Source organism: Polyodon spathula, chromosome 1, assembly GCF_017654505.1.
Source record: "Polyodon spathula isolate WHYD16114869_AA chromosome 1, ASM1765450v1, whole genome shotgun sequence".
NCBI classification, from domain to species: domain Eukaryota; kingdom Metazoa; phylum Chordata; class Actinopteri; order Acipenseriformes; family Polyodontidae; genus Polyodon; species Polyodon spathula.
The window spans coordinates 39642014-39669428 of NC_054534.1; the positions used below are offsets into that span (position 1 = coordinate 39642014).

At 38.5% G+C, this 27415-nt stretch overlaps 1 protein-coding gene across 4 annotated transcripts in view; it reads right to left on the reverse strand.

Annotated features, from left to right (window-relative positions):
* Window positions 1–244: 244 nt before the first annotated feature.
* LOC121318610 (uncharacterized protein C18orf25-like) overlaps window positions 245–27415 on the reverse strand; it is a 32004-nt gene continuing 4833 nt past the window's right edge. For 2 of the 4 annotated variants that reach the window (XM_041255486.1, XM_041255477.1), the window contains exons 2-5: window positions 26257–27113; window positions 5829–6008; window positions 2258–2384; window positions 245–1455 (exon numbers count right to left, since the gene is read on the reverse strand). In XM_041255486.1, the coding sequence (XP_041111420.1) occupies window positions 1266–1455; window positions 2258–2384; window positions 5829–6008; window positions 26257–27010 (1251 nt within the window). In that variant the 5' untranslated portion in view covers window positions 27011–27113 and the 3' untranslated portion in view covers window positions 245–1265. Of the gene's footprint in view, window positions 1456–2257; window positions 2385–5828; window positions 6009–12121; window positions 16172–26256; window positions 27114–27415 lie in introns of those variants that run through there. The other 2 variants (XM_041255503.1, XM_041255493.1) reach the window with 2 other exon arrangements.

The following is a 27415-nucleotide window of genomic DNA, read 5'->3' on the forward strand; positions in this document are numbered from 1 at the left end:
CAATATGTAAAGCATTCAAATAGAAAAATATCCAAGGAGTAAATAATAAGTAAGTGTTGGACTTACATTACCCCTTAGTGAGTTAACTACAAAACAAAGCATACCAAACTGCAGTTCAAGTTAAACGCCGTTTTGTTTATTCCCAAAATAAATAGTACATGAAGTTGACGATGCATTTTTTTTTTTTGTTTCTTCACAGTAAATAGTGGCCAGACACGTTTTTATAAAGTAATAATATGAGGTTTACTTGTGCCTTTTTGTAGCTGAACAAACTTTAACACTTCAAATAAAAAAAATGTGTAAATGGCGTTGTAAAATGCACATAAATTCCACATAAAGTCGCAACAAAACATATAATATATACAGTCAATATAAAAATCATTACACATTTTCAGGAAGTTGGGTGTTGTTTAAGTGAGGCATTTCAGAATGACGTGCTTGCCCTTTTTCTCTACTATGAGATTCTGGCTCTCTCAAACAGCACAACAAATTTTTGTCCCAGATGGCTTTTTTGCAGTCTAAAAAAGGCTCAGGAGCTGCTGTGTTGATATTAATCACACATCACATGGAGCTCTTATTCATTTGCCTTTTTTGAAACTGTCAGGCAAATTCTGGTGATACGGTAAATAAGTGCAAGGTATTTTTGTAGTTTCTAGCGAATATGAATATCTGACTTTTGTATCCGAACGCATGTCAAAAATATTTGTTTGAATATTCGGACATTTGTCACCACTAATCAAAACCGCATTTTCTTCGTCCTTTTAAAATTCTAATTGTATTACATTTTTGTTCTAGATTTTTAATTGTTCTGTTTCTACAAACTAGCTTTTTTACAATTCAAACCATTGTTTTTATCTCAATTTCTGTTTTATGAAATTCTGTATCAGATAGTGTAATTGTTTTGTGTGTGTGTAAAGCGCTTTGGAATCCTTGTGATGAAAGGCGCAATAGAAATGTGAATTATTGTTGTATGAGTGTGAAAATGGAAAATAAAAATAGATTAAAGTAACAAGTTCCTGCACCTTTTAGAACTCCAGTTGTCTTTAAAATTTAGCATCATCTTTAACTAGCTTACGAAACTTTACTCAAACATACCTCTAGGTCAGTGAGGTAAAAATGAATATTGCTATATTTAAGTTAAAAATAAACTGCACTCAATAAAGGAAGTGTCCACAATTAGTATTCCATAACACCAGGGAGGGCCTCCTGAAGGTGAAGCTAATATTTCTGCACCACAGAAAACATAAAAATCAGTGCACAGGTTATCACAGTAAGTATTTGCGTCTAGCATCCTCATCCAAAGTGAGGTCTACTACTTCTGGTGGGGATGACCAGTTGGGTTGGGGTGAAACACTTGTCCAGAGGTGAGATTGTCTTGTGCTGCTGTACTGTGAAATGGGGCCGTGCTTCCAAGACGAAATACTATGAATCACACCTCCTCTGGGATGGATGCACCTAAAGAGACGTGAACAAAAAAAAGAATCGTAAAGGAGTAAAGATTAAATACAGGGTAGTTAACTATTTACCATTCTTCATAAATAACAGAGTAATCCTCTATAAAATATGCTTTACAGATGCAACCATTGAGGGCTTACTCATTCCATGATAATTTTGGATAGCCTCAAATCACCATTTGCCATAAAGTCGTACAATTTCTGCTCCTTTCCTCTTATTATGACAGATATTTTGGGGGCACAACTTGAACCTATTAAGAAAGCGTCAATGATTAGACTTGCAAACATAAAATTTGCCTACAAACAAGAAACTGCAATATGCAGAGTCAATATTTCAATGCAACATTCTCTGCTTGTTTTGAAGTTGCTGGATCAGAACCCAGGAAAGCTACAGGACTCAAAACACAACAAGACAAGTTCTAATTAACATATTAAACAACTTTGCTGGGGGAAAAAAAAAAACAAAAAAAACAATAAGAAAGGCCTATGAGTTTGCTAATAAGACAAATTAAACAAACAAATTGATTAAGTTTCCAAGAGATTTATTTATGACATTAAGATGTATTTATGCCAATAAAAAAAATAAAAAAGTATATTTCTTGGACAGGGGTTATTGGAAAATGCTTGTTAAAGCAACAATTATTTAGGATTTTCTTTTGAACTACATGAAAAAACAGCTTATAAAAATTAATTCCTTTCTGAATCAAATTTTCTACTTCTTATGACGAGGTAGAGTTAGAAAACAAGGTCACCTCCTGGTTACACTATATTTTTATATATTTAAAAGTAAAAGTGCCATTTACCTTGCATTTTCTTGCACACCCACAATTTCCACTTCACTGTCCGATGAAGCAATATTTATTTCTTCTTTGATTTGAAGTGGTCCACAAGTAGACAAATCACCAGTTGCAAACTCTGCATTTATGTGACCTACAAAAAATAAATAAAATCTAAACTTTACTTCTAACAAGTTAAATAATGTAATGCATACAATATATAACTGTATGTTTAAAATTAAGACACTAAGCTAACTTCAGTAAAGGCCCTGTTCCAATGACCGCTGGGTATCCATGTCTGAAGACATTGTTTATTGTTATTAACCCAGCCACCTCAACCACAAGCCTGTCCTTCTCCAAATAAATCTATGCAGATGCTTTATTTTTCCAGATACATTTTTACCCTACAAAAGCCTTTCCTGGTGGCAAAGTGTAATGTATCTGTTTGAAAAACAAGCATTAACATGGACACATAGTAAAAATTAGTATTTAGGAATTACACAATGTCATTTGTTTGAATTAAACCAGAAGGATAAACAAACATGGTCACAAAACAGTAGTTACCGTGTACCAGAATACAATCAGAGATTAAAACAAATGCATAGTGAAGGAACCCTACAATCAAACTGGACAGAGACATTCGGCCTGTAGTGTTTATTTACTGTAACCTGGTAAAATCAAGTCAGTAGTACAACAAAGTCTCTGGCAGTGCATTTGTGACTGCATGAATCATAGAATACAGAATTGGAAGCCAATATCTCAAAAGGTCATATGACCATAATATGACCCGATCAGTTTCCATAACACTGAATGTCAACTGCAGATTTCCAAACACAAAGCACATCCACAGAGGCTGGTTTTCATATGGAATAAATACTTCCATATAGCTACTGCAATCACAAATTAGTGAGAAAAGTTTCAACCTGAGCAGACCTGAATACATGTATACTGTAGCAGGGCTGCAAAACGTTTGTGCCCATGCACCGAAGGATTTGGTCGGGGTTTCAAAACAAACATTAAGTGTTTTTATTATTATGTATTCTGCTTAGAGATATATATATATCAATGTGTTATTCTATGGCCTGAGGGACCTTTCAATATGTCCTGAAGGTTTTGTTAAAAAAAAAAAAAAAAAAAAAAAAAAAAAAAAAAAAAAATGGATCGTTTGGGCAAATAAGACACTGTTTAACCTGAGTGATCGCAATGCCAGAATACATATTTATTCTCACGGTCTTTATAAGAAATAATGGACACTACTGGACAAAATAAGTATTTATAAATAAAATAACTCTATTATTATCATCAGTAATAACAAAAAAAAAAAACAAAATGACCTGATAAATTCAGTTCATTAAACATCATCTGCTTATATCCACTTGTTTCTTGATATGTATAAATTATGTAAAAACAAATATATTAAAAGCACATGGAGAGAGAATACATTTTCTAATACAGCTAAGTCAAATACACCGGATTTACAGATTTACAGACTTAAGCCCCAGCCCCACAGAGGCGCTCAGCCAATTGTGCATCACCCTGAGAGCTCTCGTCTATGGTCGGCAGTAGAATAGCCTGGATTTGAACCGGTGAAAACAAGATGTGACATTAAATCTAATATTAGTGATGGTAACTCAATATTTTAGTGTAAAATTGAAATTAATAGATAGAAAATAAAAAATATAAAAAAACTGATAAAAAAATCTTTACTTAACAAGTTAATGACAAGCCACTGCATAGGTACTACTATAAAATGACCGGCCCCTAAGCAGAAAATGCGTAGTCAATTTACATTTATCTAGAAAACATAGTATTTAATGAATTCCGATTGGTCCAAATCAATACGTGTACTAAATATTGATGGCCTTCCATACAATTTGACCGTGTGTGTGTGTGTATTGTACTCGTAATTTACATTAGCAAGGTACATTATATACACTACCTTACTGTTGTTTACTAATGTGACACCCTCAGATTGTATAACGTAGTCCATAAATTGGAAGGCAATATTTCATACTTAAAGTACTACTAGGCACTGAAGTCAAGGCTACAAACTGTTTTGACTCATTATCCTCCAGAGAAACTATTCATTCCGTGGACATCATTTCCCCCACTTCTCCCCAGACTCTGGTGGTGAGTCAAATAGCTACCCCTCTTCTACAAACTCATGATGCTGAACTTTGTTTGCTTGTAGTACTAGTCTGTTAAAAGGTCCAATGACAAAGCAGAAAGTAAAGAACATTAAAATGGTACCAGATTCTCAGGTAGAATACAGACAAGTCCATGTAGGACATGCAGATGAAAAAAAAAGATCTTGGGTCCTCTCCTATTCTCTCTACAACTGCTCCCTGGGCCCCCTCATCGCATCCAATGGTTTCTCATACCATTTCTATGCTGATGATGCTCAGATCTTCCTCTCCTACCCCCTCCCGTATCTCTAACGGTCTGTCTGCTATCTCCTATTGGATGCACTCCCATCATCTCAAACTCAACCTCTCCAAATCTAACTTCCTTTTCTTCCCCTCCATCTTCTCATCTCCATTCCTCTGGAACCTACCACACTTTCTCACTCCTCAACTAAGAACCTTGGAGTAACTCCAAACCCCTGTCTCTCTGACTATCAGCACATCTCCACTCTAGCACACACCTGCCGTTTCTTTCTGAGCAACATACAAAGAATCCGACCCTTCCTCACCAACTACTCCATGCAACTCCTCGTCCAGGCCCTGGTACTCTCCCACCTAGTCTACTGCAACTCCCTCCTGGCCGGCCTCCCTGTGTCCGCCACCCGTCCGCTCTAGCTCACACAGAATTCCGCTACTTGTCTGGTATTATCTCTGCCGCTCTTCTCCCATGCTACTCCACTGCTCTGCTCACCCCATTGGCTCCCAATCACCACTCACATCCAGTTCAAGACTCTTGTACTTGCCTACCGATGCCTTGACCAGACTACACCCAGCTACCTCCAGACCCTCACCTCTCTCCGTACCGCCTGCACAGGATGACTGGCTGTACTTCCTCTACGCTCCCCTGCCTCCAGGGCCCGCTCTTTCTCCACCCTCGCACAGCAGTGGTGGAACGACCTTCCTACGGATGTCACGACTGCCCAGTCCCTGACCACCTTCCAGTGCCTCAAGACACACCTCTTCAGACCACACCTCTAAAACTCAACTCTTCCTTTCTGGTCACAATAGTACTCTGCCTTTAATGCACTTATTGGCTCCCTATTTTACTGTATTTAATCCTGCACTTAACCCAATCTACAGTATGTTGTATTTCACCTGCACTTTTATCTAACCCTGATGTAACTATCAACACTAATTTGCTCTTGAACTGCCCATTTTTGAAATCGTACTGTGTTTTATATTTACTCTTATTAGGACTGAAGTCATTATATTTTGTATATTGCTCTTACTTGTATTGCAATTCTTTATGTATTGTTTGTATACAACTAAGTTGCCCTGCGTAAGGGTGTCTGCTAAAAAATATCTGAAATTAATAAAAATCAGGGTGCAAAGGCACAAATGTACAGAGATAATCACATGTTTGCCAAATACACTATATAAAATGAAAAAACTCAATGGAGGTCATTATGACTAACCTGTTTCCATACTTGACCCCAGATCCCCTTTGTTTTGCCAAGAATTTGCTCCCAAATCCTGGGTTCGGTAAGTTTTTAGATCCTGAGCTACAGCAGCTGCTAGCAGATTGCTGACACTTACTCCTTCAGGGTCAGAGTTAGTGTCAGAAATGTCATAGTGTGCTAATACAGGAGGACCATCTGTAGGAATATAATAATAAAAAAAAAAAACCTGTTATTTAAACTGCACTGGAAATTCCACATTTACTAGTACTTTCAATGAGTTTTTTGAAAACTATATCTACACTCAAGTATGTGCACATTATAACCCTGGAAATACAAAAGCACACGTGTGGCTTCTTAATCTATCCAATCTTGCTATGTACTTGATAAAAAAAATTTATTCAGCAAAATCAAATTATAGATATACATTCAGAGCAGATTAGAAAAAACAGGCCTATGAAAATTGGCATTTCTGGGTTAAAAAAAACCCTACAAACCAGAGACATGTGAAACGTGAACATTTTTCAGATAAACGCACCACATATTACTGTACCTACAGTACATAGGTTATACTTGCTCTGTTCTGACAGGATTGTAAAACATTGCTATGGTTAAATCCTTTTGTATAATACTGAAAGCCCAACCCTCTCCCTAGGTATTGCCATATTTTACAATTTCTCCCAGCAAAAGTCCAGTCCACTTCAGTTCAAATTGCTTCATATACTGCACTGGCCCATGTCTCCATGTTTATCAAAATAAGCGACCCAATTAAGGAAGATGAGTTCAAGACGTGAGGTTCTAAGAGGGTTATACATTAGGATAACTGGGAAGTTGGAATAGTGAACAATATCAAAAGAACAAAAGTTAATATAAAAGTATTGTATATTAGATGGGGTAATAATGTATTGTCATTTCTGTTGAATCTTTTCCTCTCATTCAATAGTCTTGCATACAAGCTCATGTGGTTTATCTAGACTAAACTGTACACACAAGTGTGTACAGGTTACTGTATACAGAATTTCACATATTGAGTGCTTAACAAGGAAAGTACTCTACATCTTATTCAATCATTTTCAGAATTAGTCTCCAGTGACTTCATGCAATTACAGCAGTAAATTAGTTCAAAGCAAATTTCAAGGCTTTTTTGTTGTGCAAGCTTCAGTCTGACATTTAATTTAAAAAAAACAAAATCAGTATGTTATCTCAACCCTGGTCTCTTGAACAAAAGGATTTTTGGTTTGGCATATTTTGTTGGTAATCCTGTGCTTGTTACATGAAAAACACTCATAAGATCACGACTTCTAAAGCAAACAGATAGGCAGGCTATAAAAAAAAAAAGAAAAAAAAAAAGTTAAATCAAATAGTCACTCTTACTTAACACATTTTATCCAACAGCCAACATTTTAGTTTCATACTTTATTCCTTACTTCTTTTTTAAAAAAAAAAAAAAAAAAAAAAAAAAGAGCATAATTTTGCATTATTTGTCAATACTGATGCTGCAAAGTGAAATGATTTGAGATGAAATATCAACTAAAACCAATGAAAATGTGCTTTTATAAAATAGCCAAAACAAAAGATAAGCCATGTCACGACAGAAACACTTTTGTATCTGACTTTGGTGCAAAAGACATAACTTGAGAGCAAAGTAAAATATTGCAGCGGTTTTATTACTGGAATGGTTAACGTCAAATATTGAATCTCAGAAATGTGTTTTTCAAAACGGTTAGTATAAGTAAAACAAAAAAAAAAAAAAAAAAAGAGCCTAAAAACATTGCAAAGTTAGCATTGTGCTAAACATGTATGATAATCACCATGCACAAACATACATCTGATTAATATAAAATCATGCAGATTAATACTCTGGTCACCTACCCATTAAGATACCTGTGCTCAGAAACTACTTCAATTCTTCATCAGTTGAAAAAGACAGCTTAAATGCTTTGAGCTTCACTTCCATATCTTCTGCACTTTAAATCATCTTTGTTTACAATTTAAAATGTACCAATATTCTTTAAAGTCAGGGTTACAGATCTACATCCCAATAAATATTAATGACACCAAGTAACATAGATCGAATGACGCTTGGTGTTAGATCTCCTTCCCGACCTGTGAGGGCACTAGGAAGAAGGAACAGAGTAACCTTAAGCAAAGGCAAGAGAATTTATTCCGTAGGGTAGGTGGAAGCCAGACATTTAGGAAAGGGGCGGAACTACGGCACCCAAGCTCACTGACCCAGACGTGGACAGCGTGGCATCTGAGGATTGGAAGAGCAGATGCCCCAGTTAACCTAAGGGTCATGGGCGAGGGTATAAATAGGAGGGCGTAGCTTCAGTGATCGTTCCTTTGCATATGGTTAAACTAAATAACTGAGGAGCGTGTATTGTGTATCAAAACCGTGAGTGTTCTGCGTTGTCTGTGTAATAACACTGTTTGTCTTGTTCGTCATTTCTCACTAAGAATACTGAGCACAATCCGGAGCTGCAGCCGCAGGCCAGCGTAAAACCTGGACATCACCACTCACCTTCACTACAGGAATTGTCTTTTGCACCACTAGCACTAAAATCATGCACTGTCCAAATTGTGTCTGTGTTTTGTGTGGGTGAAGGAATCGGACTTTGGGATATGGGTCAAAGCCGTGGGATTATAAATCAGAAGTGATACACGCCGCTGTACCATTTCCAACATTATTTGCAGGTTCGCTATAAGGCACTGGACATTACAATCATTTAATAAACACCCTTGCACCTGTAAATCATCGTCTGTGTCATTTATCCACCCTGCACTGCACTCACCTGCACGTATACCACACACCCAGAAAAAAAATAATAATAAAAAATAACCAAGTATGCAGCATCACAGACTATAAATACAGCGGACATCTGCAAACAGCCATGCTTTCAATTTGGAACATGCTACAAATAAACCCACTCATTAGCAAAACACACCCGCTTCTACAAATCTCAATGCACTTACTTTCGCAGTATCCACATAAGTGTAGAAAAAATGTTTGTTGTTGTAAATGCATTTAAAAATAAAAAAATAAAACAAACAGAACTATGATAACAATGACAGCAATAAAGATGAATTTAAATTATATGACACCAATACTGTATTCTAATAGTAACATACCATCACTGGTGTATGGTTAATCCAAAAACCAAATTACTGAACTACAGTACTACGGCCAGAATTTTAGCATCACTTAGAATTTTAGGATTGAGACCAATAAAATAAAAACCAACATGAACATAATTTTGATATTTTATTTAATATCATGCAATCAAAGAAACTACAAAATGACATTGCAAGAGTATACCAGAAGACATAACAGTAGTACAACGTTTGATTTCGAAATATCAAATTTTTTAATTTGTCAGTTTTTTGTTAAGTATATGGAAAACTACAAGGCAGTATGTAATTCAATATGTTAACATAACTTTATACAGCATGTTTCATTCGACTGAAGCAACATTAGGTCATTTATATAAGGTGATGCAAATTTTTTGGCCATAGCTGTACAGTCTCCAAATAAAATGAAATCATATTCATTGGAACCACCTTCATATTAAAAGCACAAACATAGTAACTTTTAAATCTCAATGAAAATTCAAGCGATTCATTTTTTTTTTCTCATTTAAGACGGTCAGGTTTCCAAAACTCATTACTTAGTAACAATATTACACACTAGTTGATTTGCAAAAATAAAAGCAAGAGCAATATTAAGAGTATGAACTTGGCAAGTGTAAAAAGATACAGTATTTGGCTCATTCCAGTTTAAGATGAAAAAATTTGCAGGAGGGTTTTTGTTCATTTGTGGCGTATACAGAACATAAACCTCATGGGATAGAGTTCCAGTGTACAGCAAGTGCTGCAAACAAGCAAAAGAGCTGTGCAACTTCAATCATGCCCCTCATGGTGGGAATGTGTGAAGACGTGGTAAAAATCCCCCATTTTGCCGACATTTAATTTAACCCGTGTGCACGTGTGTGTGTGTGTGTGTATGGAGGGTGGAGGGTGGTGGGGCAAACGAACGTACAATGTTAGTATAATTTTAAAATTTGTTTTAAATGCTTTTGAATGTAAAAAAAAATACTGTTGAGCAACCTCCCTCCCTCCTTGAGCTGAAATGACATTTTACAAGGAAATGTATGCATTAATGTACAAGTTGGTTAAATGTATCCCAGATCTACAAGTACACAAGCCTGTCTTCTGAAACAAGGTTGGAAGAACAATGAAAACAACCCCATAAAAACTGACATTTCTCCAGTAATTGTCTGAGCTGCCCAAATGTTGTGTAACCTAGGCCATCTACTGTACTGAAACACATATCTTTACCTAAAGCAATCAACATTTTTATTGTCAAATATTAAAAGGAAACACTGTACATTTTGCAAATGTATGTTAGTCATGTTTACAGCAAATATACAAGGTTTAAAAAAAAGAAAAAGAAAGTCAATTTGCAAAATAACCTCCAAGGAACAAAAGAAAGCAATTTAAAAGCACAGTCAAGAACAAAAAAAAAAGAGTAAAAAAAAAAATATAGCACTGTAACACACCAAGACTGACATTTCAACAGCCTAGTTTTAACATTTAAACTTAAAAATAAGTTAGTGGATCTTATAAAAATGCTTCAGAAGATGCATATCACCAAATATTTTGAGGCAATTTGAACAAAGCCTCTCTCCAAAACTAGTCTAAGATGAAGAAATCCATATTTTTGTCTTGTTTATGATAGTATAGTAGAAAAACAGAATCTTCGTAAAGCTCTGGGAAAACATGTACATGTAGTTTTGTAGCTCAGACCCACCCCCTTGTATGAAAGCACAATGGAGTAATAGTAATCACATTTTTCAAAGCCCTGTCAATTTCTTTGTTACCAGAAATTTGTGCAAAGACTAACATAGTAGTTTCTTTCAATAGCAGCTTCAAAAGAAAAAAAAAAAAAAAAAAAAAGTTGAACAATCTATTAGAAAATTTGTCTATTCGTGTTTAATCTATTTTTACAATTTCAGGACATGCTTTGGATGTAGCACACTTGGTACCCTGTTCTAGAAAATGTCACTGAATACCACTTAAACTATTTATATTACTTCTTTAGCCATGCCTTATTGAGCCTGCATGCCTTACTATAAAGATCTGCTTTTACTGATATGACAATTTGGTAGAAAAAAATGTAACTGTCACACTGATTTCTATGCAAACATACTAGTTTCCATCATGTTAAATTTACACTACTTTCTTTAATACCAATTAAGTTTGTCCTTTGGTACCCCCACAAAAAAAAAAAAAGTTATATTTGTTATTTTCACACAATACTTCATACTCTGATCAAACTTCCTGTATAATCTACTTTCCTCTATTTCCATTAGCAGTACAATACAATGTCAGACTACCAGCTATAAAATCATAACATGCAAGTCAGTAATCATCAAGTCAAAGTAATGAAACTGGATAAATTGGCGTGATTTGATTTGTTTTGTAAAAACATATAGTCAGCTTCAGAGTTGAGCCGACCAGGAAATTGTCAAGTAATGCATGCACAGTAGAGAAAGTTAGGTTATTCTCATAACCCCGGTTCCCCGAAATAGAAATGTAATGTATTACCTAATGGGTGTTTACCTCCTAAAAGGTAAACTTGATTATTATATACCAAAGCTGCTCGGCCAAATCTGTGATGCAGTCATGCCTGCCTCTTAGGATACAATAGGGCAGCGCTCACAGATCTTAGCGTAATTTTTCCTTCAAGCCTCCACCAATCATGTAGGAAGCAAGCTTGAAAGTAAATGGTTACGTTTCTATTTCAGGGAATCAGGGTTATGATAATAACCTAAACACTCCCTTTCAACTATGAAATGTAACCATTACCGAATGGGTCAATATACCCAAGCTGTCACAGAGGCAAAACTGCAGTATGACCGGAATGCTACAAGGCTAAGCCAAGGTTGAGGGAGAAACTCAACTCTATGACGGTGTTGCAAGGGTTGACTCTGAAGCCACCCTTAACAGTCTAGTTCCAAAGCCAGGGTTTTGAGGATCCATGACATTCAGTCTGTAGAACCTGGTGAAGGTATGGGAAGTAGGCCACAAGGCTGCATTGCATCCGTCTCTGACAGATGCACCCTGGAATAAAGCCCATGCGATTGCAATGCCCCTGGTGAAATGGGCAGTGGAGGGGGCAGGTTGGCTCGCTCATAGGCAGTCCTGACTATCTGCTATATACTTGGACAGCCTCTATTTAGATAGGGCTTGACCGTGGGACTTCACCTCATAGTAGACAAAAAATTGTTCGGACTGCCTCCAACTTTTCATCCTGTCAACATAATCCGCTAAGGTTAGCTCTAGACAAAGCGCGTATGAAGCTGCCGCTCTCTGTCAGACTAAAAAGGAGGTGGATGGAAAGCTCACAATTAAAAAAAGAAGGATTGGCATGGAGCGTAACCTTTGTCATTGCTTCTACAAAAATTAAGCAGACTTTCACAATTGAGAAAGCCTGTATCTCACTCACCCGCTTTGCTGATTGCAAACAATATCCTTCATAGGCTGCTGAAGCCGCTGAGCTCCTTCAAAAATCGCCCCGCCAGGAAGTGAGCTCCTGGGGAGACAGAGTTAATTTTGACATGGCAAGCAGAAATGGCTGCCAGACATACCAGGGGTCAAAAGCAGACACCATGTCTGAAAGACGCCCCGCTTAAACCCGTATTGGGAATGCGTGGATGCTGCTTTGGCATTTTTCAAGGTCAACAGACCCAGATGGCTCAAATGCAGCCGTTCAGGGACCAGATCCAGAGCTGCAGTCATACAGATAATTGAGCACTCTGGTGCCTTTGAGTCTCAATGGAGCCAGACAGCTTCCATGCAATTCGAGAAGGCACGGAGAGCTAATGAGAGTCCAAATGGCAAGATACAGACATTGTACACTGTTCCCTGAAAGGCAAACTGCAAGTACTTCCTGTGCGCTGGTTTTATGGGGATGTGGAAATAGGCATCTATACAGTCCAGCGTGGTGAACCAGTCACTTGGCCTGATTAACAAACAGCTATTGCATTGTCAACATTTTGAATCTCCTTCTGCTCAAGTACAGGTTGACCTGACTGAGGTTGCGGATTGGTCTGAGGCCATCATCCCGCTTGAGGACTAGCAAGTACCTGGAGTAGAACCTTCCTCCAACTTGAGAGGGTCTATCATTATTATTAATTTATATCATGCAAATAACCCATTTTTGCAGCAGAGCCACTACCTCCTGAGACACCATCACACCGTGCTGCGGGTCCGTGGCTGATGTTGGAGTCAAGCCCTGAAAGGGAGGGGGACCATGCTTGGACTCTAGCCAGTAGCTGTTTTGAACACTAGTCAGCAACCAGATGTCCAAGTTGCACTGATGCCAATACTCCAAATACCTCCCTGAGAAGGGACCCTGAGCCTGTGATAGCAAACTCATAGGGCTACTGCTCTGCTTGTGACTTAGCCCGAGTTTAGTTTCTGCGCCAGGTGGCATAACCTAAAGTCTCCAGAGTGAGGAGCCACCGGCCGGTTCTAAACATCACCTCTGGAATTCCCACGGTGCAGCATCTCGTCCACCGCAGGACGAAACGTATGTCCCGTTGTAATAGGGGAACCCAACAGCAGTACTTTGTCCCAATCAGGCACGCATGTCTGGGAAAGCCACAGCTGCCTACATGCAGCTATCAATTCCTGCCATTCAGTTTTGGTAGACAGAAAAGGTTCTTATTAACCAGGTGTAGCTCATCCATTTGTAGTAGTGAGGGCCTGTGGCTGTCAGAGAGGAACCTCAGCAAATAGGACTCGTAGGCTACCAAATTACTATTATAGTTGCCCAACCATGCGGTGAACACACTGGCTGAATAGGCACGCTTGAGGATCACATCCGAGATCTGGCACGGCTTGTTGGGGCAGACGGCGTCCTCAGATGGGAGCACTTAATTAGGCGTCTGTACCAAAACAGCAATTGAAGCATCCACTGGTAGAAATTGGGCCAAACCTAGCTTCTCCACATCACGTACCCCATATAGGATGTCCATTGATAGGGAAACAGCAGGAGCTGTAGCCAGGTGACCACATGACAACAACCTCAAAAAATAAAATCCGGTTGCAATGGTGGGGGGACGGGAGAGGTGGCAGGCTCAAGACAGACTGCCTTGTCCCAGCTTCTGAAGGCCAAGACACTTGCAAGACTGCAGCAGCTTTCTTGATCAGCGGTAGAAGCTCTGCAGACAGGGAGAGATTAACCGCAGGGGATGTGCTGTCAGACTCCATGCCCTCAGACAGGAATGCCAGCTCTTCTTCGCCCACCTCCTCAGGAGGCGGCGATGGACAGCACGTCATCCTGTTGCCAATCTGCACTCGTAACCCGCTGGGGCTCCAAGGGGACAGACGGCGCCGAACGTTCAAGCAGTAATTCTGCAAGCAACGTTCATTGGTGGGCAACAGCTGCCCAGAGCTTCTCCATCTGCTCTGCATTCGTGGATTACTTGGAACAGTGACTGTTTTTCATCGGGGGAGGAGAGGCAGAGGAAGACCATGAAGATGGCTTCCTGTGTGGGCTACTTTCCCGGGTGTGACGTCCAATCTCCCTTGGTACAAAGCCATGGGGTGAGGATGCAGCCACCTCTCTTTTCCACAGGATGATGGGGAACAAAGCCAGATACTGTGGAATGGGACTGCAAGCAATCTCAACCAAAGTGCGTATCTCAGTCCAGTGCAGCACAGCTGAGCCCAGGAGCTGTGTGCGCATTTCTGAAGAAAAAAAACAGAATACAAGAGAAACATATTTCTCCACAGAAAACAGTAGTAACACAATTACAATTCAGAAAATAAACTTGTGACTTAAGATTTTTTAATTGAACTCCAGACAGAACTAAGCTGCCTGTGGGGAAAGCAGAAGTCAGCCTACTTAAGTTACTTGATCCGAGAAGGAACGAATCAAGCTGCCGGCTTCAGCAGGGCACAAGTCCACTGCGGGACGTAAAACAGGCAACAATAAACATGTAATTAATATTAAAAAACTATCACAACTTAAATGTAATATTGTATAAGTTATAATATTAGCAAATTATACAGATATAAGCAACAAGTACTTATCTCATACCAGGCTCCTCAGTCAGGTCAGTTCTTGAAATGAAAAACTGTGCAGAGAACTGGGCAGGCAGACCTTTTGTACCCTCTGGGGAGGGCAAGACAGCATCACAGGCTCGGCCGAGCAGCTTTGGTATATTATATTAATATTCAGGTTTTGGGTCTTTAGGAAGTAAACACCCATTAGGTAATTGTTACATTTCATATTTGAAAGAGAACTGGTTTCGATTTTACAGCAGTGCATACTGCAGCATTAAGGCTGTGTTCCAAAAAGGTCATTCTTTTGGATGTCAAAAGCCTGATTTTGCACAATCTGGAAGTAAAATGACTCCACAAAAGGGGTTTTATTGGATTAAATGTAGACTTCGACAACTAAATTAAAAGTTGGAAGGTTCGATGAGAAAAAAACAAAACAAAATAGAAGGCTGAAAGTCAGGCCAACATCTTGAAGGCTACATTTCTCTTATTTTAGATTGTTTCTGGAAGATTTCATGACACCATTGTAAAAACCTGAGTCTTATCATCACATTATGGCAGCCTCCTAGACTAGAAACCCCATTATAACAGGGCACACTAGATTAATTTTTCATGCAGAATTAGTCCTTTAAGTCCATCATTATTAATAGGAATGAGGGGATGGTCATGTTTTCAGCCTATTAGAACACCTAATACACCAAGGACCTGCTTCATTTTATTATTACATTCCAATTTTCCAGGAGATTGGCCACAGTTTAATAATAATAAAAAAACAGATTAGTATTTATTTCAAGTTAAAAGTTATACTTTCCAAGCCTAAAGATACAGTTCTTAAATGCTTGCGTGATCCAAATCTTGACTATCAGGGTTTCCATTTTCTGAAAAGCTGGTGGGAGGGTGGTTGTTGTTGAACGGGATCTGGAAGGATTCAGAGTCGATGTTTTGGTGGTTCACTACATATGGCAAATAAGCTTGCGAGTGCAAATGGCTGCCGGACATTTGCATGCACGCATTGGACTGGGAGGTGGGTGGCACCCTTTGGCCGATCATTTGGATTATGGGCTCTGTGGATTCACAGCGTGGCTTAGTTTCATCATCGGTGTCTAGTCGAGTCAGTTTGTCCATCCACATACGAAACCTCTCCTCCGTCTGCCGCTGCATCACCGCAAAACGGTTCATGGCTTCTTCCAAGACGTTGCCAATGCAGTTCCGGTCCCATGAAGTGCCGCTGTCTAGCAGTCCCTGAATTTGACCGGTCACTCCTGCAGAACCTTCGGCGCGACTGAAGCCAGCTTTAAAGACATTGAGGCCATTCGATAAGCATTATTAGATCACTTTTTTGCTTGTTTTTTAAAAATTATACAAATGTGTTATTGTTTGTATGTTTGGCATGCTGGTGACATGAGAAAAACAAAACACACATGCAATATAATATGTACTCAAATATGTTATTTGTAGACTTAAAATGGCTGATGCTACCATAAATGAAGTCATGCCAGAATTCAACATGTAAAACAGTAGAAGGCGTTCAACCAAATGAATAGTGTGTACATATCATTTAGCTAGGCAACACAACGCAAAATGAATAAAGCAATGGTATTTGGTCTCTGAAGTTTGTCATTCTGAACAAGCTGAAAAAACTATTTATCCTGGTACCAGATAGTAGGCCTATTGGTCACAAGTGAGGTAATACAATCAGGATTAGCCACAAGCAGAAAGTAGTAGGGTATATCACCTCAATTCTATCAGCTAATCAAATAGTTTTGTTAATACTATCTCCTAAAAGTAGAAGCCAGCTAGCTATACGTAACTCCATATTCTGCATTCAAATACAACAATATAATGGGGAGTATTGCAACTACAAATAATTCAATTTCAGACTGTACAACAGGGATTAGAAAAAATGCGGCAACAACTCTGATCTTTACTACCTCTTCTAAAGTCAAGGCAATTAAGTTTAGGTTTTAAATTGGAATATATGTAATTGGGTTCTAGCACTTCAATCCATGCTGGCCTTGAAGTGACTGCAAAAATTGCCCCTTTGTTAGAAAATGCTAAATAAGAGACAATTAATAGTAAGTCCAAAATTTACATGTTAAATCACTGTTGAACAGACATAGTATATACAGTATTTAAGTAAGGCTGCCACCTTTAAAACATGTAAATGACTCAATTTCATTTAGTTAATACATTTCATAAAATTAAACTATCCACCGACATCAAGCAGCTGACAAGTCTGTATCACTGTGATATATTTTTGTATTACGCTGCAATCGCATAACGATTCAATAGTATTCCGGTTCATTATTAAACAACCTAGCTTTTTACCATGCGCCTGTTAGGAAACTACAGAGTCCACAATGCATCTGACCAGATTCAACTTCCTGCCAAATTAATACTGAGAGGCTAGCCCAGGGGTGGGCAATTCCGGTCCTGGAGGGCCGATGTCCCTCCTGGTTTTTTTTCTAACTGTACCCTAATTTAATTGGACCAATTAAGTGCTTATTAGAAGCTTAATTGGTCAGCTGGAACAAACACCAGGAGAGACCGGCCCTCCAGGACTGGTATTGCCCTTCCCTAGGGTAGCCCAAATTGCCTCTGTATATCACGATGCAGTGTCCATTTTAAAAAGAATTATTCTCGTACCTTTATGGAAAAGGAGACTCCAGGAAAAAAGTAGGCAAGGTTAAATTAAGAACTGTTTCAAATGATGATACATTTCACATACACACAGTGCCTATAGCAGGGCTTCCCAAACTCGGTCCTGGGGACCCCCTGTGGCTGCTGGTTTTCATTCCAACCGAGCTCTCAACTTAACTAGACCCTTAATTGAACTGATAATTTGCTTAATTAGACCTTTTTACTTGTTTCCAGTTACTACAGTTGCAGTTCAAGATCTAGAAACAAGTATAAAGGTCTAATTAAGCAAATTCAGTTCAAGTAAGGGTCTATTCAAGTAATTGAGAGCTTGGTTGGAATGAAAACCAGCAGCCACAGGGGGTCCCCAGGACCGAGTTTGAGAAGCCTTGGCCTGTAGGATGTATTCACCACCCCCTTGGACGTTTTCAGTTTGTTGTGTTACAACCTGAAATCTTGATGCATTCAAATGGGATTTTTTTTTTTCCCTTTAATTTACACAACATAAGAACGTTTACAAACGAGTGGAGGCCATTCGGCCCATCCTGCTCATTTGGTTGTTAGTAGCTTATTGATCCCAGCATCTCATCAAGCAGCTTCTTGAAGGTTTCTAGGGTGTCGGCTTCAACAACATTATTGGGAGTTGGTTCTAGACCCTCACGATTCTCTGTGTAAAAAAGTTCCTCCTATTTTCTGTTCCAAATGCCCCTTTGTCTAATCTCCATTTGTGACACCTGGTCCTGGTTTCTTTTTTCAGGTTGAATAAGTCCCTTGGGTCGACATATTCAAAATTCTAAAAGGTATTGACAACTTGAATTAGGTTGCCACATAGATTTCTTTGTTCAAGACTGAACAGATTCAATTCTTTTAGCCTGTCTGCATATGACATGCCTTTTAAACCCGGAATAATTCTGGTCGCTCTTCTTTGCACTCTTTCTAGAGCAGCAATATCATTTTTGTAGCGAGGTGACCAAAACTGAACACAATATTCAAGATGAGGTCTTACTAATGCATTGTACACTTTTAACATTACTTCCCTTGATTTAAATTCAACACTTTTCACAATATATACGAGCATCTTGCTGGCCTTTTTTAAAGCTTCCCCACATTGTCCAGATGAAGACATTTGAGTCAATTTGAGACATTTGAGTTTTTCATAGATTCCTTCTTCAACTTCAGTATCTCCCATATGATATTTATAATGCACATTTTTATTTCCTGTGTGCAGTACCTTACACTTTTCTCTATTAAATGCCATTTGCCATGTGTCTGCCCAGTTCTGAATCTTGTCTAGACCTCTGCTGCTGCAACAGCGTTTCCCACTCCTCCTATTTTTGTTTCGTCAGCAAATTTAACAAGTTTGCTTACTATACCAGTATCTAAATCATTAAAGTAGATTAGGAATAGCAGAGGACTTAATACTGATCCATGTGGTACTCTACTCGTTACCTCACTCCATTCTGAGGTTTCTCCTCTAACCTGTACTTTGTTTTCTACATGTTAATCACTCACTAATCCATGTACATGGGTCTCCTTGAATCCCAACTGCATTCAGTTTGAGAATTACTCTTGTGTGACTTTGTCAAAAGCTTTCTGGAAATCTACATAAACGATGTCATGCTTTGCAATTATCCATTATCGATGTTGCATCCTCAAAGAAAAACATCGAGCAGGTTAGTTAGACACAATCTCCCTTTCCTAAACCATGTTGACTGTCACCCAGAATACTGTTACCATATAGGTTTTTCCATTTTGGATCTTATTATAGTTTCCATAAGTTTGCATGTAACAGAAGTCAGACTTATTAGTCTGTAGTTACCTGGTTCAGTTTTGTTTGCCTTTTTGTGGATCGGTATTACGTTTGCAATTTTTCAGTCTGTCGGTACAACCCGTGTCAAGAGACTGTTGCATGATCTTGGCAGTTTGTAAATAACTTCTTTCATTTCTTTGAGTACTATTGGGAGGATCTCACCCAGCCCAGGGGATTTGTTTATTTTAAGAGCTCCTAGTCCCTTTAACACTTCTGCCTTGGTTATGCTAGTTATTTAAAACTGGGTAGGAACAGGTTGACGTGGGGCATGTTGTCCGTATCCTCCTTTGTAAAAACTTGTGAAAAGTAATCATTTAATATATTTGCTATTTTTTTTTCTTCATCTATGATTTTGCCATTTGTATCTTAGACATTTAACGTCCTCTTTGAATGTTCTCTTGCTGTTGTAATATTGGAAAAACATTTTAGAATTGGTTTTAGCCCCCTTAGCAATGTTCATTTCTATTTCTCTCTTGGCCTTTAACTTCCTTTTTGACTTGCGTTTGCAGTTCTGTGTACAACCTACCCAACACTTTCAATGTGTGAAAATAAGCTCAGGTGCTAAATAAGCTCATTGCTTTCAGCATTCACACAAGTTAAATGGCACAGATCAGGGGAGGGGTATAATAAGATTTCAAAGGCACTGAATATCCCTTGGAGCACAGTCAAGTCGATCATTAAAAAGTGGAAGGTATACGGCACCACCCAGAATCTGCTTAGAGCAGGCTGTCCTCCCAAACTGAGCAGCCGGGTAAGAAGGGCATTGGTCAGAGAAGCCACCAACAGGCCAATGACAACACTGAAAGACCTACAGCGTTCCAAGGCTGAGATGGGAGAAACTGTCCATGTGTCAACAATAGCTCAGGTACCCCACAAATCTGGCCTGTATGGAAGAGTGGCAAGAAGGAAGCCATTTCAGAAAAAAGCCCATGTAAAATCCCACTTGGAATTTGCAAAAAGGCAGGTGACTCTGAAAAGATGTGGCAAAAGATTCTGTGAAGCATGGTGGTAGTAGCATCATGCTATGGGGATGCTTTTTATCGGCAGGGACTGGGAAGCTTGTCAAGGTAGAGGGCAAAATGGATGTTGCTAAATACAGGCAAATCCTTGAGGAAAACCTGCTTCAGTCTGGAAAAGACCTAAGACTGAGAGGGAGATTCACCTTTCAGCAGGACAATGACCCTAAGCACACAGCCAAAGAGACATTGGAGTGGCTTAAAAACAAGAAAGTGAACGTCCTAGAGTGGCCCAGTCAAATTGAGAATCTGTGGCAAGACTTGAAGATTGCAGTCCACTAACGATCCCCATCCAACTTGTCAGTTTTTTTTTTTTCATTAACTGTTGTTTCACAATAAAAATGATCTTTCTTCTTCAAAGTATTGAGTAGGTTGTGTAAATCAAAGGAAAAAAAAAAAAAAAACTATTTCCTAGATATCAGCAAAAACCTGCACATCAGCAAGAACCTCCAAGTCTTCCTTCTATCTGGAATCTAGATCAGGAAATGCGATTTTCCCTCCACCCCTAAATCTGCAACACCCAGCCGAACATAAGAAGGGGCATTGTATCAAATGTCAGGAATAAGTTGAAAAAAAGCAGAAGTTAAAAAAAAAAAGTAGAGAATTAAAAAATAAATAAATAAAAAAATGCAAAAGAAAAAACCCTAGAACTACCAGAGAAATGGAAACTCAAATAAATGTGATTCATCAAAGAAGAAGAATGGCCAATTAGCTCACCTAACTCTATCTAAAGGAAGTAAGTAACAAGACGGCCAAAGAAATTTCTAAATTCCTGCATCGAGATGATATATTCACCATCATAAACGGAAAAAAAAAAAACTGAGAAACAAGAAGGGGCACATTTAACAGACACATTGAAGAACCTTCACAAAAAGTTCCTTTCAGAAAATCCAACAACAAAACACTCAGGGCAGTTCTGTAAAGATTGTTACTTCTGGATTGTGAGACCCAAAATAACAGGACAGACGCACGCCCTTGCAAAATCCATGAGAATTTGGAACAAAAAACAAAAAAAATCAAGTGCACTACAAAATCAAACATGGAGTGCATGTACCAATGCAGTGATATGAGTAGCAAGATGACATTTCCTATTACAGTAGATGAACACTCGAAACAAAACATCATATCCTAGGAGGAATGTGTTACAAAAACAACATCACTAAAGAGAAAAGATGGGTCAGCTACAGAATTTGAAGCAAAATCCAGAGGGCTAAAAAACAAGATTCACCACTGCTGAGAAAATAAAGATATTTAATAAAAATTATTTCTGTTTTTCTTTCAAATCTACTGTTTGACCTGGATTACAAATGCAATGAGGCCCTTCATATGGCCGTATACGCTGAACATACGGAAATCAGCAGTACAAAGGTCACTCTTAAAATGAAGACTGAAAGGATATGTTGCAGTAAGAATACCTCTGTTATAAAAGGGGAACAAAACTAAAAGACTAAAATATGCACAAGAACACAGAAATTGGACTATTGAACAATGGTCAAAAGGTGCTTTGGACTACTAACGGATGGACCTGTTCATAAATAAAGGCCCTGTTCATTGTTTAAACAGTTGTACTTCGTTTATAGCATGTTAACACATTTACAAAAAATGTAAACTACCCTTATATTTAAATGATGACAGTAGATCACTCACCACCTTTTTGTGTTAAATATCTTTTTCTGGACATATTAATATTTAAAGAAAATAACACAACTGATTAACCTAAAATGTCATGAAACCTTAAAAAATGGCTATATAAAATAATGTAAACCAGTGGTTTTTCAGCAAATACCAGTCAGACTGTTTCAAAAGTTTGATGGGCACAGACTGAAGCCACCCGTTTAATGACAGCAAGGGCTACTGATTTTCTATTCTGGGGAATGACAAATTCTGTTTTTCAAAAATTACCCATTTCATTTCCCCTACCTTTTATCAATGTATTGATAATTTAACATGACATTTGAACATAACGTTGACAGTTAAAATAAGTACATAAATATATCACAACTTTATTTTTATGAAAAGCCAAGTTTCCAATCAGCCTCTGTAAATCAGAAGTAAAGCACCTGAAGACACTTACATGCCATGATTATAAACATTACTTGGCTCATTACTGGCATTAAAATAAGCAGGAAAACTTAATGTTACAAATTTAGTAAACAAATGTCCAACACTGTCAAAATCATATTTACAGTCTTCCTTTAACACAGTAGTTCAGTTTACAAATGAAGGTGTTTTGAAAATACCTGTTTAGTTTATTGCCGGCATTACAATAATAAATGTTTAACAGTTTAGTAACAGCCCAGCAAAGTCATGTGAGAGCAATCCTATTTTACAGTACACCACACATGAGGTTTATTGTTTCACTGGCATTAAATGAAACACTGACAAAGACATGTTGACTGACTCATTGTTACACAGGTTTACTGCTGTGTATCACCCGGTTGTAATTTAAATAGTTAATACTCCCAATTGTTCCTTTGCTAATTTTGCCTGGTTACTAACAAGAGGTGTGTCTCCAGACAGAATGTCTTTATGAAACAAAGGGTGTGTAGTTTAGTGACTGCATCCTTTATGCAGTAAAGCGATCAATTCCCTTTAACACTACAAGCCCTGGGGCGGTCATTTTGGTGGTTTTAAAATGTAATTTTCTCCAGTCGTGTATTGCTGCCCATTCACGTACCTTTCTGTCCGTATGTACTAAGTATTCTCACAAAGCACAAAACGCAGGAGTGCAGAAATAAATGACATAAATTACATTATACCTAAAAGCTCCAGGAACAGTCACATTGACGGCCACAAAGAAAACAATTGTATTTTGATTAGACTGAATGGTACTTTATTATTTTTATTTACCAGTCCGCAATGTGTTTAGCTGTAATGAGATTAGCATCGAGATTAGTGAAAATAAATACCAGAGACCGTGGAGTTTTACTACGCAACAAAATATGGAGTTGATGATTTGGATCAGATGGCACGTAAGTATTCCGTGAAAGGTGGCTCCTGACGGTGGTCTGTTCAGGTGTTTTACAATGTATTGGACCTAGCAGCCATGAACACCTGGGTACTTTACAGAGAATGCACGGAGAAGAATTTGCCAAGGAGAGAATATATTTTACAGTTTGCATAGGAACTTTGCAAGAAACATTTGGAATAAACGGAGACTGCCAAGCGTGTACCCAAATCTGAAGCTGGCAACCCACTGAGCCACAGGAGAGGACAATGCCAGGTTGGCAAGTGCAATAAAAATAAAACTTTGGACAGCTGTGCTCCGTGCAGAAAGGCAGCATGGAGAAACACATTATCTGTGTTGATTTTGAACAGCCTTATACGCAAGGTAAAGGAATTTTTTTATTTTTATTATTATTTTTTTTTTTTTAAATAACTTGTGCTGTGCGCTTCTGTAAAATGTTAATTTATCTACACTTCAGTTGCTTTTGCTCATCTGATAATAAACAGATTGCTGTTGAAAAGTTCAAAAATTATTGCTATCGTCTGTTATAAACATGTACAGTATGTTGTAAACCGATGTCTGTTCAGATGTTTACTTATTTATATTTTCTTGTTTTGATTTGCAAAATAAATGTGTAGCTCTTGCCAAAGTTTTCGTAGACTGTCGTATGTGTTCCCTGCACTGCCATTGCTGGTAGTGTCTGTGAGCTTTTCAGTGTGTTGACCTAAATCCTGTTGCCTGTGGGGCGTATCAGCTTCAACCTCCGTCTCGATCTCCTGCCTGTCACTCAGCAGCGAATCCACGCACCCACATGGCTACTCTGTCACAACCATTAATACCTTGTATATTTCTAAACAAGGAATTTAGGGAGCTCCCTAACAAAAGCTGAATCTCAAAACAATAAATGTGTGAATATACTAATTGTTACAGCTGTGTCTAATGGTATTTATAACAGGATTCATTCAACTTTTACTTATCTGCCCTTACTCTGGTCCCACCACAGTCAGATATGCAATGGATTACATACTATTCAATTTCTCCATCTTTTCTTTATATGGACACAGCCAACGTAACAACATTGGACACCAGTGTGGAACATAGAGTTAAACAGAATCCTGCATCAAGACAGTATTACATAGACGCAATAAAAAAATATATAAACGTTGGTAATTGTGGTAAAATACTGGATTATGGTATTAATGAAAAGAAGGACCTCAGACTTGCCATTTATTTAGTACAAAATAAATATCTAAATTGCCACAGATTCAAACTTAAATACAAGCCTGGTTTCTACATGAATACAAAATTGTAGTTTTTCCAGAATGTACATCGCCGCATGGTAACATGTAACACAGTATACAAGTAAACGACCGTACACACGGTCCAGAGTGTGTGCGAGTCTACAAACATTCTCGCAAAGTTGTACGTTGATAAATCTCATACTCTGTTGGACTGTGGGTATGCACAGTTCAGAATAAAATTTGTGCATATGCATGATTGATAAATATAGCCCCTGGCCTCCTTTAATAGCAAGAGCAGTGGGGGGTGTCTAGTTGAGTAGAATGGTTGGTTGTTTTTTATGGAATTTTGCTTTTGTGGGTTCTATTCTTCTTTTACAGACAGAAAAAAAACCTTTACGCCAGAACCAAGAATGAAAACATAATACAGAAAATCTGGAAATATGGTAAATAAACCATCATTGGTGAATGCTTCTTGAATCAAATTAATAAGCTTACACTTAAAAGCAAAGTAATAGGCCTATATGTGGAAACTGCAGAAAGTTAGCACTCGCACTACTATTGTATAAGCATAACTTCTTAGTATATTACTTGTAACTAAAAATGCCTTTAGAACTAAAATACTTTTGGAAGGCAATATAATTGAGTTTGTATTTTTGGGCAGAATAAGTAGTTAAACATGTTTATGTAGTGATAGGTTGTTAAATCACAAGCTCAAAATCTAGATTTAACTTGAATTCCCAAACCAACTATAAACTTTCCTCATTCAAGTGAAATGCCACAATTACAAATCATTTGCCATATAAAACTATTTAACACACAAACTACCACCAGCCATAATAAAATACTTATTGACAGGATCTGTTTCTTTAAAGAACTGTAGCATATGAGAATAACTTATTGTACCTCACAAAAGAAACGCTTAACTGTTGTATGAAAGCGATGTGGATTTTTAAATTAGAATCATTTAAAATTCAAGAAGTTATGTGCACTGAAATGACAGCAGTGGATCCAGCGTGTAATAGTCTTGAAGGAAAAACATCAGATTTAAAAAAAAAAAATCAGTAATTCATGTGAGAAGGTTAAAAGGGGGAAATGCAACTCAGTGGATCCTGATAAATCGAACATTTTCCGATGTTCTTGGTTAACATGGCTGAGTTGAGCCCTGTACCAACTTACCAAATATTTGTCTAGGCCACAAACCTCTTGCTAAAAACAGTATGTTTAGCCCTTGCCTTATTTATCAGTGCTGATGGTACATGCAAAATAAAAATAAAAATGCACAGATGGTTGCAAGGGCTATAATTCTTTACCTTTCAGAAGATGTTTAAAAAGTAGAAGATTTTTTACCATTGCTGCTGGGAAAACAGCAGCTTGATATTTTATTTTTGGGAGACTTTGTAGCTATTCAATTGTCAAAACTACAGATTTAATACTAAAATATTTCCTATCGGTCTTAGCTAGAAATATTACTATCAAAAAGCTTTAAATAACCCATTTAGTACTGGCTAGTGTGCAAGTTTTTCTCTTATCTTACTGCACTGTAAGGAAATACAAGTGCAGAAAGTGTATTTACTCACATATACTGACTGACTTGCCCCAATGTAAAACACTACAATGAAAGTACAACTGAATCAGTTTTTAAAATGCTGTGCACTTCCTCATAAAAAGATCTACACCTAGTTAAGGGGGTGTGCTACACCTGGAATGGCACTCTGTTTAAACATACCTGGCATGTTGCCTGTGATTGTCTTGCCGCTTCCCGACACCTCTTTGTCATCATCAGAGGAACTGGTGCTGGAGTCGCAGGTCAGGTCGCTGTCACTGGTACTGCTGTCCTGCAGCAGGTTGTACTTTTTCCGGGCGGCTGCCTCCCTCTTCTGTCTCAGCAGTCGTATGCGCTCCTTGTGCTTTTGGCTCCGGTGGCCCTTGACCTTGGCTAGCCGGCCATTCTGTTTATCTGCACCCGTCGCCTGCCAGCGGTTCTTCTTAGCAGCCATTGAGGTTGCGGAAGACATTTCACTCTCAGACCGCAAACGCCTTGACTTCCTGCCCCCTGCCACCACCAGCCCGGCCACAGAGTTGGAGTCCCCCCCTTCTGCGGCACAGGAAGCCCCTGCTCGTGGTGCCCCGTTCTCTTCAGCAGAGGACAGCGTGTCCGAGTCAGCAAGATGGCCACTGGAGGATGGTGACAGCATGCAGTGGTTAGAGGAGTCACTCTCGTAGGTCCGGTTGGACATCTGTTTCTCGCTCTCTGTGGAGGCCTGCTGTGACTCAGGAGAGTCCCGTCGAAGCTCCATTAGAAGGCAAGGCATGGCGGAAAGAAGACCTGGGTCAGTCTGGAGGTGATTGTCTCCTTCCTTCTCAGAGGGAGAGGTCTCTGTTTTCAGGGTCTCGTCTCCTGCTGCAACTTCTAAAGGGGTTTCTGGAGGTGTCTTGGAATTCACAAGCTCTTCCGTCTTCTCCGCATCAGCCATCTTCATGTCAGTCGGTTGCCGGGCCCTCCCTGGTCAGATCATAGAGCACAGGGAAATACTGGGGCTTAGGGGCCAGGGAACGTTGATAGAATCCGTCACAGGGGCAAGCCTAAATTAAAATTAAAGAAAAAAAAAAAAGGAAATGTTTTACTCCGACAGCAGATTCCTGAAATGGGCCAGCCTAGACTTTGGTAACAGTTTTAGCAAGTTCCCTTGAGGCAACAACATCAGCTGAGAATGACCTACTGTATTTTTTCCATCTCAACATATTTCAAAGCGATTACAGCAAACGGACATGAATTTAAAAATGACCATTTCCATCAGACCTTCCTAGTATGTTAGAAGTTGGCCGCATCTCTTAAGAGGTGGTCACACAATCAACTTTTGTTGATGGCAGCAAGAGGGAGATTG